The sequence below is a fragment of the Octopus sinensis genome, linkage group LG25, assembly GCF_006345805.1.
Source record: "Octopus sinensis linkage group LG25, ASM634580v1, whole genome shotgun sequence".
Taxonomy (NCBI): domain Eukaryota; kingdom Metazoa; phylum Mollusca; class Cephalopoda; order Octopoda; family Octopodidae; genus Octopus; species Octopus sinensis.
Window position 1 is genome coordinate 25,362,459 of NC_043021.1, and position 13,367 is coordinate 25,375,825.

Below are 13,367 nucleotides of genomic sequence, written 5' to 3' on the forward strand. Positions count from 1 at the left end.
CCAATTTCCTGGTTTCATTGGCATATAGGTTCCTCACATGGATGGGACGCCGGTCTGTCACAGGTGAGCTACTAGATGCAGGAGGAAAGAGTGAGAGAAAAGTTGTGGCAAAAGAGTCAGCAGAAGTTTGCCATTACCTTCTCTTGGAGCTCTGTAAAGCTTAGGTGTTTTGCTCATAAACACACACATCACCTGGTCTGAGATTTGAACCCACGAGTCCTGTGCTCTAACCACTAGACCATATGCCATCTTCCTCACAAAGAACAACATTAGTTCTCTTCTCCTTTAAACCCCTTTTTCTGGTTAAATCTGTCCAAGGGTTCGTTCCATTTCGCTCCTGATTCTGCTTCTCGTTCCCTTTTGTGTTTCTCTTCATTGACCAGTAATTGCTTTGAAATAAGTATTTTTCATTATCTAACAATGTTCTCCAGTTTTTCCAACTCTCATAAAATATATCACCTAAAAATATACTTAGTATTGGAAGATGTGGATGTGCTTGGATTATAACCCTGTCTGTCTGTGTTGTGTGTATTTTATTTGTTTCAGTCATTTGACTGCGACCATGCTGGAGCACTGCCTTTAGTCGAGTAAGTCGACCACAGGACCTATTCTTTGTAAGCCCAGTACTTATTCTATCAGTGTCTTTTGCTGAACTGCTAAGTTATGGGGACATAAACACACCAGCATCGATTGTCAAGCGATGTTGGGGAGACACACACACACACAAACAGGCTTCTTTCAGTTTCCGTCTACCAAATCCAAATCACAAGGCTTTGGTTGGCCTGAGGCTATAGTAGACAAAACTTGCCCAAGGTGCCACACAGTGGGACTGAACCTGGAACCATGTTGTTGGTAAGCAAGCTACTTACCACACAGCCCCTCCTCTGTATTATATTATGCAAATGCATTAATTGGTAATGGTTAAAATTCACCAAATTTCTTTTCAGGTTTCACTGAAAGATGGCTTCAAATCGACTGCGAAAGAACCTCTAAAGACTGTCAGACGATCCAACATTTTGGATAAAATGAAACCAGCCGGTGGAAACGATTCTCCTCCTGCTCAGACTCCTTCCCGAGGATCACCAACTCCAGTGGCTGCTCCAGTAGTCCATGCCCCCAAACCAGAACCAGTTGTACATTCTCCTGCACCGGCTCCTGCCCCTGTCAGCAAGCCTGCTCCTCCACAAAATGAAGTGAAGCCTGCTCCTGCCCCTGCAGCAGCAGCAGCAGAACCTGTTGTTAATCAACGACAGTCGGCCAACCTATCAAATACTCCCTCTAGCAATAATGTGCCTGCAGGTACCCCGAGTTTACCCCCTGTAAGTATAACTCTCCTTATCCAGACTATATCTCAACAAATTCCAAACGTCTTTATGTTGGTGCATCCACTTTGAAAACAGTTCCTTGCTCTTTCCCCCAGTCATAAGAAACTTGTAACTTTTTTATCTTGATACAGGTCCTGGTTCCTTTGTTTTATAATTCATTTGTTTTTTTATTGTAACTTTATGGTAATATCCATGTTCAGTCTGAGACATCCAGGAATTTTCCTTCATTCATCAAGCTAAACGATATCACATTTTCATTTTCATAATATAAAAAAAGGCCCAGGAGGAATTTTTCTTTTTCTCCTAATCAAAATTTCTAATTCATGAAACTAAATATAATAGCAATGTCATCTAAAAAGAGAAATTTTAAGTCTACGTGGAATTGAAGAACCAAAATTTAATTTTATTTTAATTTCAATTTAAGTTGCTTTTAAATTTTCAGTATGTTTCCTCCTTCCTTAATGAAAAAACTCCCAGCTTATCTTCAGGATTTTATCATCTTGACTCTGATGGGCTGAGTGAATGAAATATTGGTCTGTTGTCTGTGACAAGTTATTGCTTCAATCAAGAATTGCTTTTCTTTCATTGATTGCTGAATCACTTCATTTTTCTGTGACCCTTCTTTTTATTTCCATTGTAAAGTGGGGCCAGAAAGACACACACACTCTCTTTCTCATACACTCTCTGACTCACTCATGCATACATATACAAACACACATTTCAATTTAACATTTATAAAAAAAAAAAAAAATCAAGAATGGTAAGTTTAAAATCAAATTTTCAAGTTATTCTATTGCAGGTAGGTAGGACCTGTAATGAAAGAAGTAAATTTATACAAGTAAAAGGCAACATGATGGCATCTGTGATCTCTCAAGGGTTGTTTCACTAACCATATCACAAAATATTTGGACATGTGGATGGAGGTTAGGGTCATTGTACAAGAACTAAAGATGTCTCTTGGAGTCTCCAAAATGACGAATATATTTCTCAACAGCGAAGTGTGAAAAGAAGGAAGATATGGAAGTTAACCAATCCCTTAATCACTAATAAATGATGGGTAATGCCAAGGGACTGGATTGGTGTGTCTAAGGATGATGTATTTTAGCCACTGGTCAGTGGTATGAAGAGAACAACAAAAGTAAATGAGAAGCAGAATCAGAAGCTAAATGGAACAAGACATTGGATATATTTAACCAGAAAAAGTGGTTTAAAGGAGAAGGGAACTAATGTTGTTCTTTGTGAGGAAAAGGGCTCAGAAACCCTTTTGGATTTGCAAAGGCAATATGTTTCAATCGACCAAGATTTTAAAGTGAAGAGTCTTTGTGACGGGGAAGACGTTATTGATGTAAAGTTAGGTGTGTGTGTGTGTGTTCAGTGAAGTCTGTAAAGGTTCACCAAAGTTGTTCTTGTAATAATTGTTATAGTTCTTGAAGTAATTACATCAGCATTCAAGACTGGAAGTTCTTTGCAACTTTTCTATGCCAATGACCTTTGACCGAGTTCTAGATGAATCTCTGGAACAAACTCATTCGTGTCCAAAAGTCTAAAGATCAACACAGCCAAAACCAATTTGCAATGGAATCTTGGAAATTTCATTTGTTTTTGTTATGGTGTTAAGAGGAAGGAACTGGGCCTGTGACTTTCATCGACTGTCCTTGATTGATCAGATTGGTGTGATTGATGTGATTGATGTGCAGCTTTAACAGATGCGAGTCAAGTTGAATATTGCAGGGGAAGATTTGGAAGATTTGGAAGGAATGGTGTTAGTGGTTAGTGCTTTCTTAAGAGTGGCCCCCTCCAAGACATAAGCAGGTAATATGATGGTATGTACCAAATGCCAGGAAATACAGGGGCATCCCTGATTGACAGGGAATTGTATGACATCAGATGTAATAGACATGATGAAATCAGAGTAGGACTAATCACCGTGTCAAGTCCATCAACAAATCTGACGGCCAATGGCATCGTTCTTGGTTTTGGCCAACTTCATGATCTGGAAATGGATGTAACAATGTATTATTGTATCAACCAGACTATCAGATGTTGTTATATATCATTGATCACAATGCGCTTCCTTGCATTGTTGTAACTTTCAAATAATGCCACCCGGCTGTGTATGTGGGTAGGGCTTTGGCTTATAATCGACCAAGATCACCCACACCCCACCCCCAAACAAAATGGCAGCCCGGCACAGGGCCACTCGGTTATGACAAAATGAACTGGGGGTAACATGAAAGGAAGTGTTTTGGTCACCTCCAGGTCTTGGAATCACTACCATGATCTTGTTGTGGTCAGTGCAACACCATGACCACTTGCTTGTGTACCTTCACAAAGCAATATTCTCCATCAGACCAACATGGTTTCCCTTTTTCTTTTCCTATTTTGAATGAATACAAAATCCAATCGGTCAATCGCCTGCACATTGCTGCCATCTTGGTATTCTGCATGTGGAATGATGCATCGCCACTCGTGTGGATTTCCATGTCATGCTCTGGCTTTACCTCTGGGATTGTCGTACACCTTGTTCTTGCATATTCCGATTGTTGCAGTCTGTTGGAGGGCCAATGGCTGAGTGCTTGAAACTTGCCAACATTAAACAGCATATTCTTTTCTTCTACTCACCTGGATATTGCCATTCAAATTTTCCTGTAGTTTTGATGTGTCTTCAGGGACCTTAATCACTTGTGATACTTTCATAGCATCAGTGGAGGAGATGGTAAGACTGACAGATTGTATGGTGGAAGGCAGGTCTGTCAGAGCCACCACGAACAGTGGTGGCCTCTGTACAGTTCCCTGAGGGATTCCACTTAGCAGTAATGTCTCCTCACAGAAAGCACCTTTGGCTGTGATTGTCTGATTTCTATCTTTTAAAATATCATGCAGCCATTTATCAGCAATGCCAAGGTCATGCAGTTGTGATATATCATTCCAAGATCAACTTTATCAAAGGCCTTGGCTGTGTGCGTGTGTGTATGACTGTATGTGTAGTTGTATGTCATATATATATATAGTATAGTATGTGTAAAATAAAGTAGAACTTCTGCCCTGTTTTTCGTGTCCTGTTGCCCCAATCAGAAGACGGCACCTCTTTATTTCTATCTCATAATGTCTTTCAGTGAAGATGACAGTCAACATTCTGCGATTGATGTCCTGTCTTCTAGGATCCTTGTTTTCAATAACGAGTGTCGTTTCATTGTTTCTAGTTATTCTGAAATTTGAATACACATTGATTGCTGACAATGTGTTTTATTCTCTAAATTGATGATTGTTCTCCTCTAACAAGTGAACTACCATTATGTGTGTGTACTCTCTCTTTCTCTCATATATATATATATATATATATATATATATATGTAAAAAAATGTATGTGTATGCAAGGTCTGTCAAAGAAGACACCAGATGTTTTAAGAAAACAAAATTTATAGGACTCTTCTTTCAAAATATTTCCTTCTACCATGGATAAACCATTTCCAGTCACATTTCCACTTCGGAATGCATTTTCCAAAGTAATTTGTAGTCATTTTTCATCTCTTTTATTTCACACCAACGACTTTTCAGGCTGGATTTCAACTTTTAAAAGAACAAAGTATGTCTACGGATGCCAAATTGAGAAAACAGGACTGTTGGAGTAGAAGAATCTTTTGGAACTTTATCAAACTGTCCTGGATAAGGACTGATAAGTGAGCAGTCGTATTCCATGGTGTAGCATCCACGTTTTGCTTATGTATATTTGTGGAATTCTGTTCTTCCCCAAACTTCTCTGAAATACTGCAGGACATCCAAGCAAACCTCTTTACTGATTATCTGACCACAAGCAACAAACTCATGAACAGAAACCCTTATATATATATATAATATATATATATATAATATATATATATATATATATATATATATGTATGTATGTATGTATGTATGTATGTATGTGTGTGTGTGTGTGTGTGTGTGTGTGTGTGTGTGTGTGTGTGTGTGTGTGTGGTGTGTGTGTGTGTGTGTGTGTGTGTGGTGTGTGTGTGTGTGTTGTGTGTGTGTGTGTTTGTTTGTTTGTTTGTTTGTTTGTTTGTTTGTTTGTTTGTTTGTTTGTTTGACCATTTGATTCAGCCATGTTCTTTGTAGGTAATCATATATACCTGTCAATCAGGCTTACTTCCACTTCACTCCCACACAAGATACACACCTTATCTCTACCTCCAGTTCTTAAACCAATATTTCCATGGAAACCAAAAGCAAAACTGGGAATTTTTAGCCTGATTTTTCTATCAACTTCTTCATTCTTTTTCTAGCTTCACCTTCATTTTGCTTTCTCTCTCTCCCCCTCTCCAGGTGAATGTTTCATACCCCCACTTCTCTCTCTCTCCCCCCTATCCCTATCCTGCCTCTCCCTCCTGTCCCCTAACTACTCATTTGTCCCTTAACTTAACCCTGTTGTCGTTTGCATGTTCTTTCTCTGTCCCCGCAGGCATTTGATCCGCAGACTGTTTTGGACGATATTCGAAAATTGAAACTGATCATCAAGGCTCACGAACGACGAATAAAATCCTTAGAAGAGCGAATAGCTCAGGTGGAGGCCAATGTATCAGAGGACGACGCTAACATTTAAAAAGTACATTTTGACATCTTTTGGGTTTTGTTTGTTTTGTTTTTCCTTTTAGCCTGATTTCCTTTCTTTCCTTTTTCTTTCTTTTCCTGTTTTTTTTTTAAATTTTTAATTTGATTGCTTTTGGGTTATTATTTACTTATCTTTATTATAAAAAAATATTTTGTTTTGGGTTCTGTTGTAGAACTGCCTGGTTTTCAAAATGTACGTCTGTTTCCAACATAGATAACGAGATACAACCGTTCATTACTTGTACGATTCTAAGCAATTTGTTGCAATACAAACAGACGTACACAACAAATTCCTCATTTACTGGGCAATTCTACAAATGAGCCTTTGTTTTTCATTTTATCTTTAGTAAAAATTAGTTATGAGCTTGCATGGTAACTGACAAATTGTGTGCGAGTTGTTTCTAGAGATTTGAATATATTTTAATACACACACACACATTGACAAGTCAGGAAGCTAAAAGCAAATAGTTTCCTTTATTAAGATAACTCTTTGGTAATAAGATCAAGAAAGTCATGATAAAGTTTAAGTTTAAATGGTAAATCCACCAGCAAATCTGTTGGTAACTTGCTTCAATTCCTAATTGAAGTTGTTTAACTTGTGTTCCTTATACTTTGAAGAAAACCTGAACATCTCTTTCCCAAATACTCGGTGAATTTATGAAAAATCAAATTAATTAACATGAAAATGTTCTGAAGAATTATTTTAATACCACTACAATGAAAGATTGAAATGTATTCTATAGATTTTGGAAATATTTTTTCCGCATCTTGGTTAGGATGAAATAAAACCTTTTCTCATCTCGGAGCATCATACTTTCTTTGAAAATGGACAGGCATTGCATCTTTGATCTCTCGTTTCTTATCATTAGTTGCATTTCATAACATTTTCTTCTACACTCTGAGATATTAGAATCTTCTTTGAGATCTCTCTCTTTCTCTCTCACATGCTTCCAAATATAAACCAATTAATTTATTCCAATATCATCTCAAAGACTTAGTCTCATGAAATTGTGGAGTTTGTCTTCTTGGATTATGTTGATGATGTCTTCTCTTCAGATTTTTACCTTACAATATTCCTGGTTTTTTGGCTGGTTTTATTCCTCTGCAACTGTTACTTATTTCTTTGTTCACTCTTCTTCCATTTCACTCTGTTGCTTCAAGAATTGATTCCCATTTTAATCCAACCTCTTCCATTCTTGTGTCAGACCTGGAGACTCTGTTCTCAGTAACCAGACTCTCGGAATGCTGATGACACCAGCAAAACACATCTTCTCTCTGACAAACCCACACAGAAGATAATTATTAAATTACTGTTGCACGTGCAGTGAGTGATTCGGTGGGGGGGGGGGGGGGTCCTCCAAACAGGGGCAGACAACTGCTGTGCAAATGTTAGGACAAAAATCACTCACTTTTCAGTGGCTCAGTACTTTATCAGCTTGGCCATCAGAGTACTCTTTTAGTACTTTGTCAACTTGGCATTTTTCTTTGACAAACTATTCATCATCATCGTCTTTTCTTTAAGACAGATTTTCTACGGTTGGATGCACTTCCTGTCATCAACCCTCACCTGTTTACAATTAAGGTCATATTTCCCCACAGCCAGACATGTTTCATGGAAGATTAGAAACTTATATGATGGTGACACTCGTTTACAACCGTTATGTGATGTCGAGACAAGGATGGAAGCGCGCGCGCGCACACACACACACACACACACACACACACACACACACACACACGTATGTGTGAGTGAGAGGCTTGCTTCTGTTCCTCTCTGCCAAATCCACTCCCAAGGCTTTGGTCATCGTGGGGCTATAGTAGAAGACACTTGCTTAAGGTGTTGTGCAGTGGGATTGAACCTGAGACCACATGGCTAGGAAGTAAGCCTCTCCACCACACAATCACCCCTGCACCTATTGGACAGACTCCCTGTCTTCACCTTTTCACCTACATGTCTCTCCTTCCATAAATGTTGTGGGTTTACCATTCATGTGATGGCATTTAGAAGATCCTAGTTAATACAATTTGTTCTCCGGCATTAAAATCCCCTTTATTGTTTGTTTTAATCTACGTAATCTAAATCTTTAATCTTTAATGCCTCTTCCTCTTTTTCTTTCTTTTCCTCTTACACTTCAATTGTCTTGCAATCTCTCTCTCTCTCTCTCTCTCTCTCTCTCTCTCTCTCTCTAATCCCTTGTTCTGGAATGATCTCTGACCGATTTGAATAATTTCATGAAATCCCAGTTATTTCAGTTGTTTCCAGTCTTCTACTGTGTCTGTTGCAAATTGTTAAACTCCTCATTGGCTCAGTCCACATGGCTGTAAACAGGTATAATGAGTAGTGTTGAATTAGTACATATTTCGGATCTTTTCGGTTTTGAACGGCAGTTTTTTCGAGCGGTGTCAATAATTATGACCCTAGTATTGATCTATTGCATTTCAATCTATTTTAGGGTTAGGGTTAGGGGTGGGGGGAAGGGTATCTTTTTTTTTTCAGAAATGTAAATAAACCCAATCTGTTTCTTAAACGAGGGAATATTCATACGGCACAGAATGATTTTTAACTCAATAGACGTCACTGATTGATTGAAATTGCAGAAATTGAAGAAAAATAACAACATATCTTACAAACTAGAATTTTTTCAGTAAAGCCAAGAGAAAAAGATGTTTTATAAACAACATTCTACCAGTATACGAAGTTTAAAATTTTTTAGTTACGTGGAAATTATGTTAAAAACTGCCGTTCAAACTGAAAAGATCCCGTATTTCTTTCATTGCAGTGCTGTGTTGAAGTATTTTTAAGGAGCTGGGATCAGTATGTGTCCCCAGTTTCATTTCATTGTCTATATCACCATTTCAACAAGAGAGTTTCTCTGATTGCTTGTCTCCCTAGAAATAGCAGCCAAACTTCTCTTACAATGGTAAAGTGGACATTAAAAGCACATCTTATTAGACAATGTCGTATAGATATATGATGCCATTGAAAAAAGAAAAAAAAGGTCCTTGCTGGCATCATTTTGATCATAGTTCTGCTCAAAACAACAGTTATCATCACAATTGGAATAATGTTGTTGTTGATGTTAAGGTTAAATATTATTTGGTTTTCATTTTAAAATTTTATAAATATTTTCCCAAATTGTTCAAATGCCAGCCATAAAATTTCATTCGATCAACTTTCTTCAGACATTTCAAAATAGTTTTGTTCCAGTTTTACGTGGTCTAAATATTTATCCGTTTTATTACAACCAAGTTTGAGGGTAGGCGTGGGGTGGATTGGGGAGTTTGTGATAAATGGTTAAAACAAAAAGCCCTCTTGTGATGTGATCTGCAAAATTTCTGTGAAGAATTTGATATTCAGAAGTGAAGAATTGTAAATTTTGTCAGAAAGTTTCCTCTCCTATGTGAGACCTTACTGCTGTTGTTGGCCAAGGAATATGGTATCTGAAAAGTTTTCTATTAGATTAATGCCAGGACAAAGTCAGATTTAGAGATAAAATGTCAAAATGTTTATTGGGTATTTGGAAAGAATTTTAGACAACAAAATAACTATCGGTCATTTGACAAAATCTCAGAACTGTAGGCTCTTAGATATAAAATAATGTCCTACACAAACTCATCTTCTTCAGATCAAAACAGTAAAACTGAAATGTTCTGGAATGTATTTTTTAATGTTTTTAGTTTTGTTTCTTTGTGACTTTGTAGTTTTGTGGTGGATTTTGTGTCATCTGTTTCTAATAATACTGATTTTTATTCAATATTCATTGTGGCTATTATTATTATTATTATCATTGATAAACCAACGGGAATTTGAGCTTTGATAATTCAGATTCACCTCATTTCAAATCTTGTGAATTTCATTGTCACAAATTCAAGAATTGTACATTTTTTTGTTTGTTTTGTCAACTAGTTCATCTCTAATGCCAAACTGAATTCTATCACCTCTGTATACCGTTCAAAGTTGAGTGTTAATAGGCTACAAGTGTGCTTAATTAAGGTAATATTGCATCTAAAGTCTTTTATAAGATTAAAGCCAGGATTAAGATGGATTTAGAGATAAAATACCAAATTGTTAGTTGAGTATTTGGAAAGAATGCTTGACCAGAAAATTTTTGAGAGTTTGATCAAATCTTGGGATGATTTGATCAAATTGCCAGACTCGAATGCAGGCAATCCAGTGGATGACTCAACTGTAGCAGATGTAATCAAATGAAGATTACTGTTGATCCGTGGATGGTTGAAAGTATTGTCCAAGGATAAGGGACGAATCAGTCCAGACAAATTATGGCATGGAGTAAGAGATGAAGTCCAAATGAAAATGGCTGTATTAGTTAATACTGTAGTGTTTTCTTGTTTTCAAAATTAATTTTAATGGAAGAATAAAGTAAGGGGAATGAGTATGAGGAATGAGACTGCAAAAGCAAAATATGTCTTTAACAGCAGAAGAGAGAGAGAGAGAGAGACAGGCACCAGTGTCACTGCAGAAAGAATTCTACTGCATGTAGAGACTGTTCCTTGTGCATTCCTTGTACTCAGATGGCAACTCCTGCTTCCAGGAAACGAAGGGAGAACTCCCTGCACACAAATGGTACCATCTTCGTTTCCCATCTCATCTGCTGCATCAGCTCATAGAATCACATGTAGACATTGGTTTCTGTATCACGTGTAACTCTAGGCAAATAACAGACACAATTGTAATTTTAAATGTCATTTCTTTTTAACGCTGTCTAAAGAACTGAGGCTATGATACCATGTGGCCTAAACCCTGGCCACCAAAATCTAAGAAACCTTGAGTCAAAATTTTGATGGAAGACTTATAAAGAATAGCAATCTTTTATTTTTAGTGTCACTTTTCTATAGAAAAAGTCTTTTATTTTATTGTTTCAAGTTAAACTTTTGATTGTTTATGTTTAGAAAATGTAGTTAAAAAACCAGTTTTTATTGGAATATATCCTACATTGGAGATGAGTTCCTGGCAATGAGAGTAAATCCTGTCTGATCCTCTTTCGTAGCCCATCAAATGTTTGTCAAAATTCAGCTGAGGTCAAACATGAGTTTCACCTGAGACCTTCAGGTATTCCATGATGATAATAATAACAATAACAATGAGTAAAACTTGATTTTCTAAGCTCGAGGAGAGATGTTTGACTTGTACTGTTTTGCTTTTGTATCTGGATGCATGGGACGAAGCACATTAACACCGGCTGCACACTTTGCATAACACCAACACGTGCTGATCGTGCTTCTTTGTTGCTACTAACATATTTTATACTGAAATGCATTCACAGGTGTCTGGCTACACACCATCATAAAGACACACACACACACACCTGTTTGGGAGACCAACAACTAAATTATTATTTAGTGATTTTAGAAAGAATTCTTTCCTTCTGTTAACCCTTTTGATGCCAACCCACCTGTGACCACTTCTGGTTCTCTAATCCAAGCTTGCTGTGATCCAAATTAAAATTTCATGTTGTTCCAAACATCAGCTTAAATAACAACAAAGTTATTAAATTCTTTAGTATTTTCAAAATTAATTGAAACAAAGGGAGATCGTTTCAAAAGAAATATTGTAACAAAAGGGGTTCTTTTTTTTTGTGTGTTTGTATAAGGGACCATATGGGAGTTAGGTAGCCATCGCTGTGTGGATTGTTTAATATCCTTTGAAAGCATAAAATTTGTGTTACTTAGAAGCCACAGGACTTCCTCGTGGACAGGACTTCCTCGTGGACAGGACTTCCTCGGGGACAGGACTTCCTCGGGGACAGGACTTCCTTGTGGACAGGACTTCCTAGGGGACAGGACTTCCTCGGGGACAGGACTTCCTCAGGGACCGGACTGTCTCCTTCTCCAGTCTTTGGACTTTTGCTTGAGAGCCTCCAGCTTTTTATTCTCTCACATCTTCATTGTGTGGCTGAATGGTTGACTTTTGCTTTGCAACCAGGAGTTCCTTGGATCAATCTCAGTGCGTGGCATCCTGAAAAAATGTCGTTTCCTACTATCAGGTTGACCCATAACTTTGGGATTGAAATTGGGCAGATGGAAACTGTTCTGAAGCCCATTGGGTGGGGGGATTTTAGCTGGAATTCAAAAGGTATGGCTCTGTGTCTTGTTAATTCAGCCTGACAGTATCCATTGAGGATACTCGCGTGTCTGTGGTATATTCAGCCAGTTTGTACCTTAATTCAAGGGCAGGTAATTCAGTCAAACACTTGAATCCTCTCTGTCAAATGGAGAGCTGTCATTCTAGGTTTGACTACATGCGTAACAATAAATATTGTCTTTTGAGAGTCAGAAAACTTCTATAAACTGAGGTTATCTTAGCAATTGGTAGACAAAAACTCCCTCTTGAGGGGCTTAACAGTTAAAGCAAAGAAACAAGGGGAATAACTTCAATAGATTAAAATTGAAATTTTTGGAACCAATATAGGAAGTGGGTGGGTGTGCTCTTTTGAGGTAATTGGTGGGAGGTAGATGTTTCAGTCTTATTAGATCTCCTCAGCAGAGCATATTTTACTTCTGTTTATATAAAAATAGTTTGGTTTTGTGTGTAAATGTGTATTTTTTTAGTGTTTTATTAGGTTTTTATTTTTTCATTAAAGCTTTTGTTCTTTTTATTTTTTTTTTTTGTTAAACTTTTATTTTTGTTTGTCTTCAAATGACAATGACAGCTACATATGTTTGTGTGGACATCATGCCTATTATTATAAATATATTTCTTTAAGAGCCTTTTCTGAGACCAAGGACCATGGCAAGTGAGGGGCATCTTCTATATGGTTGCCATACATGCTTGAAATAACAGCCAAGTCTTTCTCAACTCAAACCCTATCATCTTAATTAAACAAGGAGGGACACATTGAACAGTATAGTCCTAGATACCCCTAAAAACATGGGATGGCCATTGTTTTAGGGACCCTTTCACCATAGGTTTGCTTACCTTTAATTTATGCAGCTATTTACATATCAGTACATTTGTTAGCATTATATATATATCATCATCATCATCATCATCATCATCTAACAACCGTTTTCCATGCTGGCATGGGTTGGACGACTTCACAGGAATTGGCAAGGCTGGAGGGCTGCACCAAGTCCCATGGTCTGTTTTGGATTGGTTTCTACAGCCGGATTCCCTTCCTGGGTGCTTTTTACATGGCACCAACACTTCTCATGTGACACCTCGGTTTTAGGATCACTGTTCTGTTGTGGTGGGCAGATCTTCTGTTAACTGATATTTGTGGATAAGTCATAAATTTGCAAGGTATGAGCCAGGTTGTTGTTGTCGTCGTCGTCGTCGTCCCTGCTGCTTTCATGACTGAAGATGTGTGAAATAAGAAATCCCTTATTTGAAAAACTGATAAGGGTTAGAAACAGGAAGGGCACCCAACTGTAAAACAATGAGATATTCCTAACCCATGTCAGCGTAGAAAACCA

General features: G+C 37.6%; 1 protein-coding gene across 6 annotated transcripts in view; it reads left to right on the forward strand.

Annotated features, from left to right (window-relative positions):
- LOC115224222 (coronin-1C-A) overlaps positions 1-13,367 on the forward strand; it is a 98,830-nt gene that overhangs the window by 80,277 nt on the left and 5,186 nt on the right. For 5 of the 6 annotated variants that reach the window (XM_029795002.2, XM_036513249.1, XM_029795001.2 and 2 more), the window contains one exon: positions 948-1,319. In XM_029795002.2, coding sequence (XP_029650862.1) covers positions 948-1,319 — 372 coding nt within the window. Of the gene's footprint in view, positions 1-947; positions 1,320-5,784; positions 5,929-13,367 lie in introns of all 6 variants that reach the window. The other variant, XM_029795003.2, reaches the window with a different exon arrangement.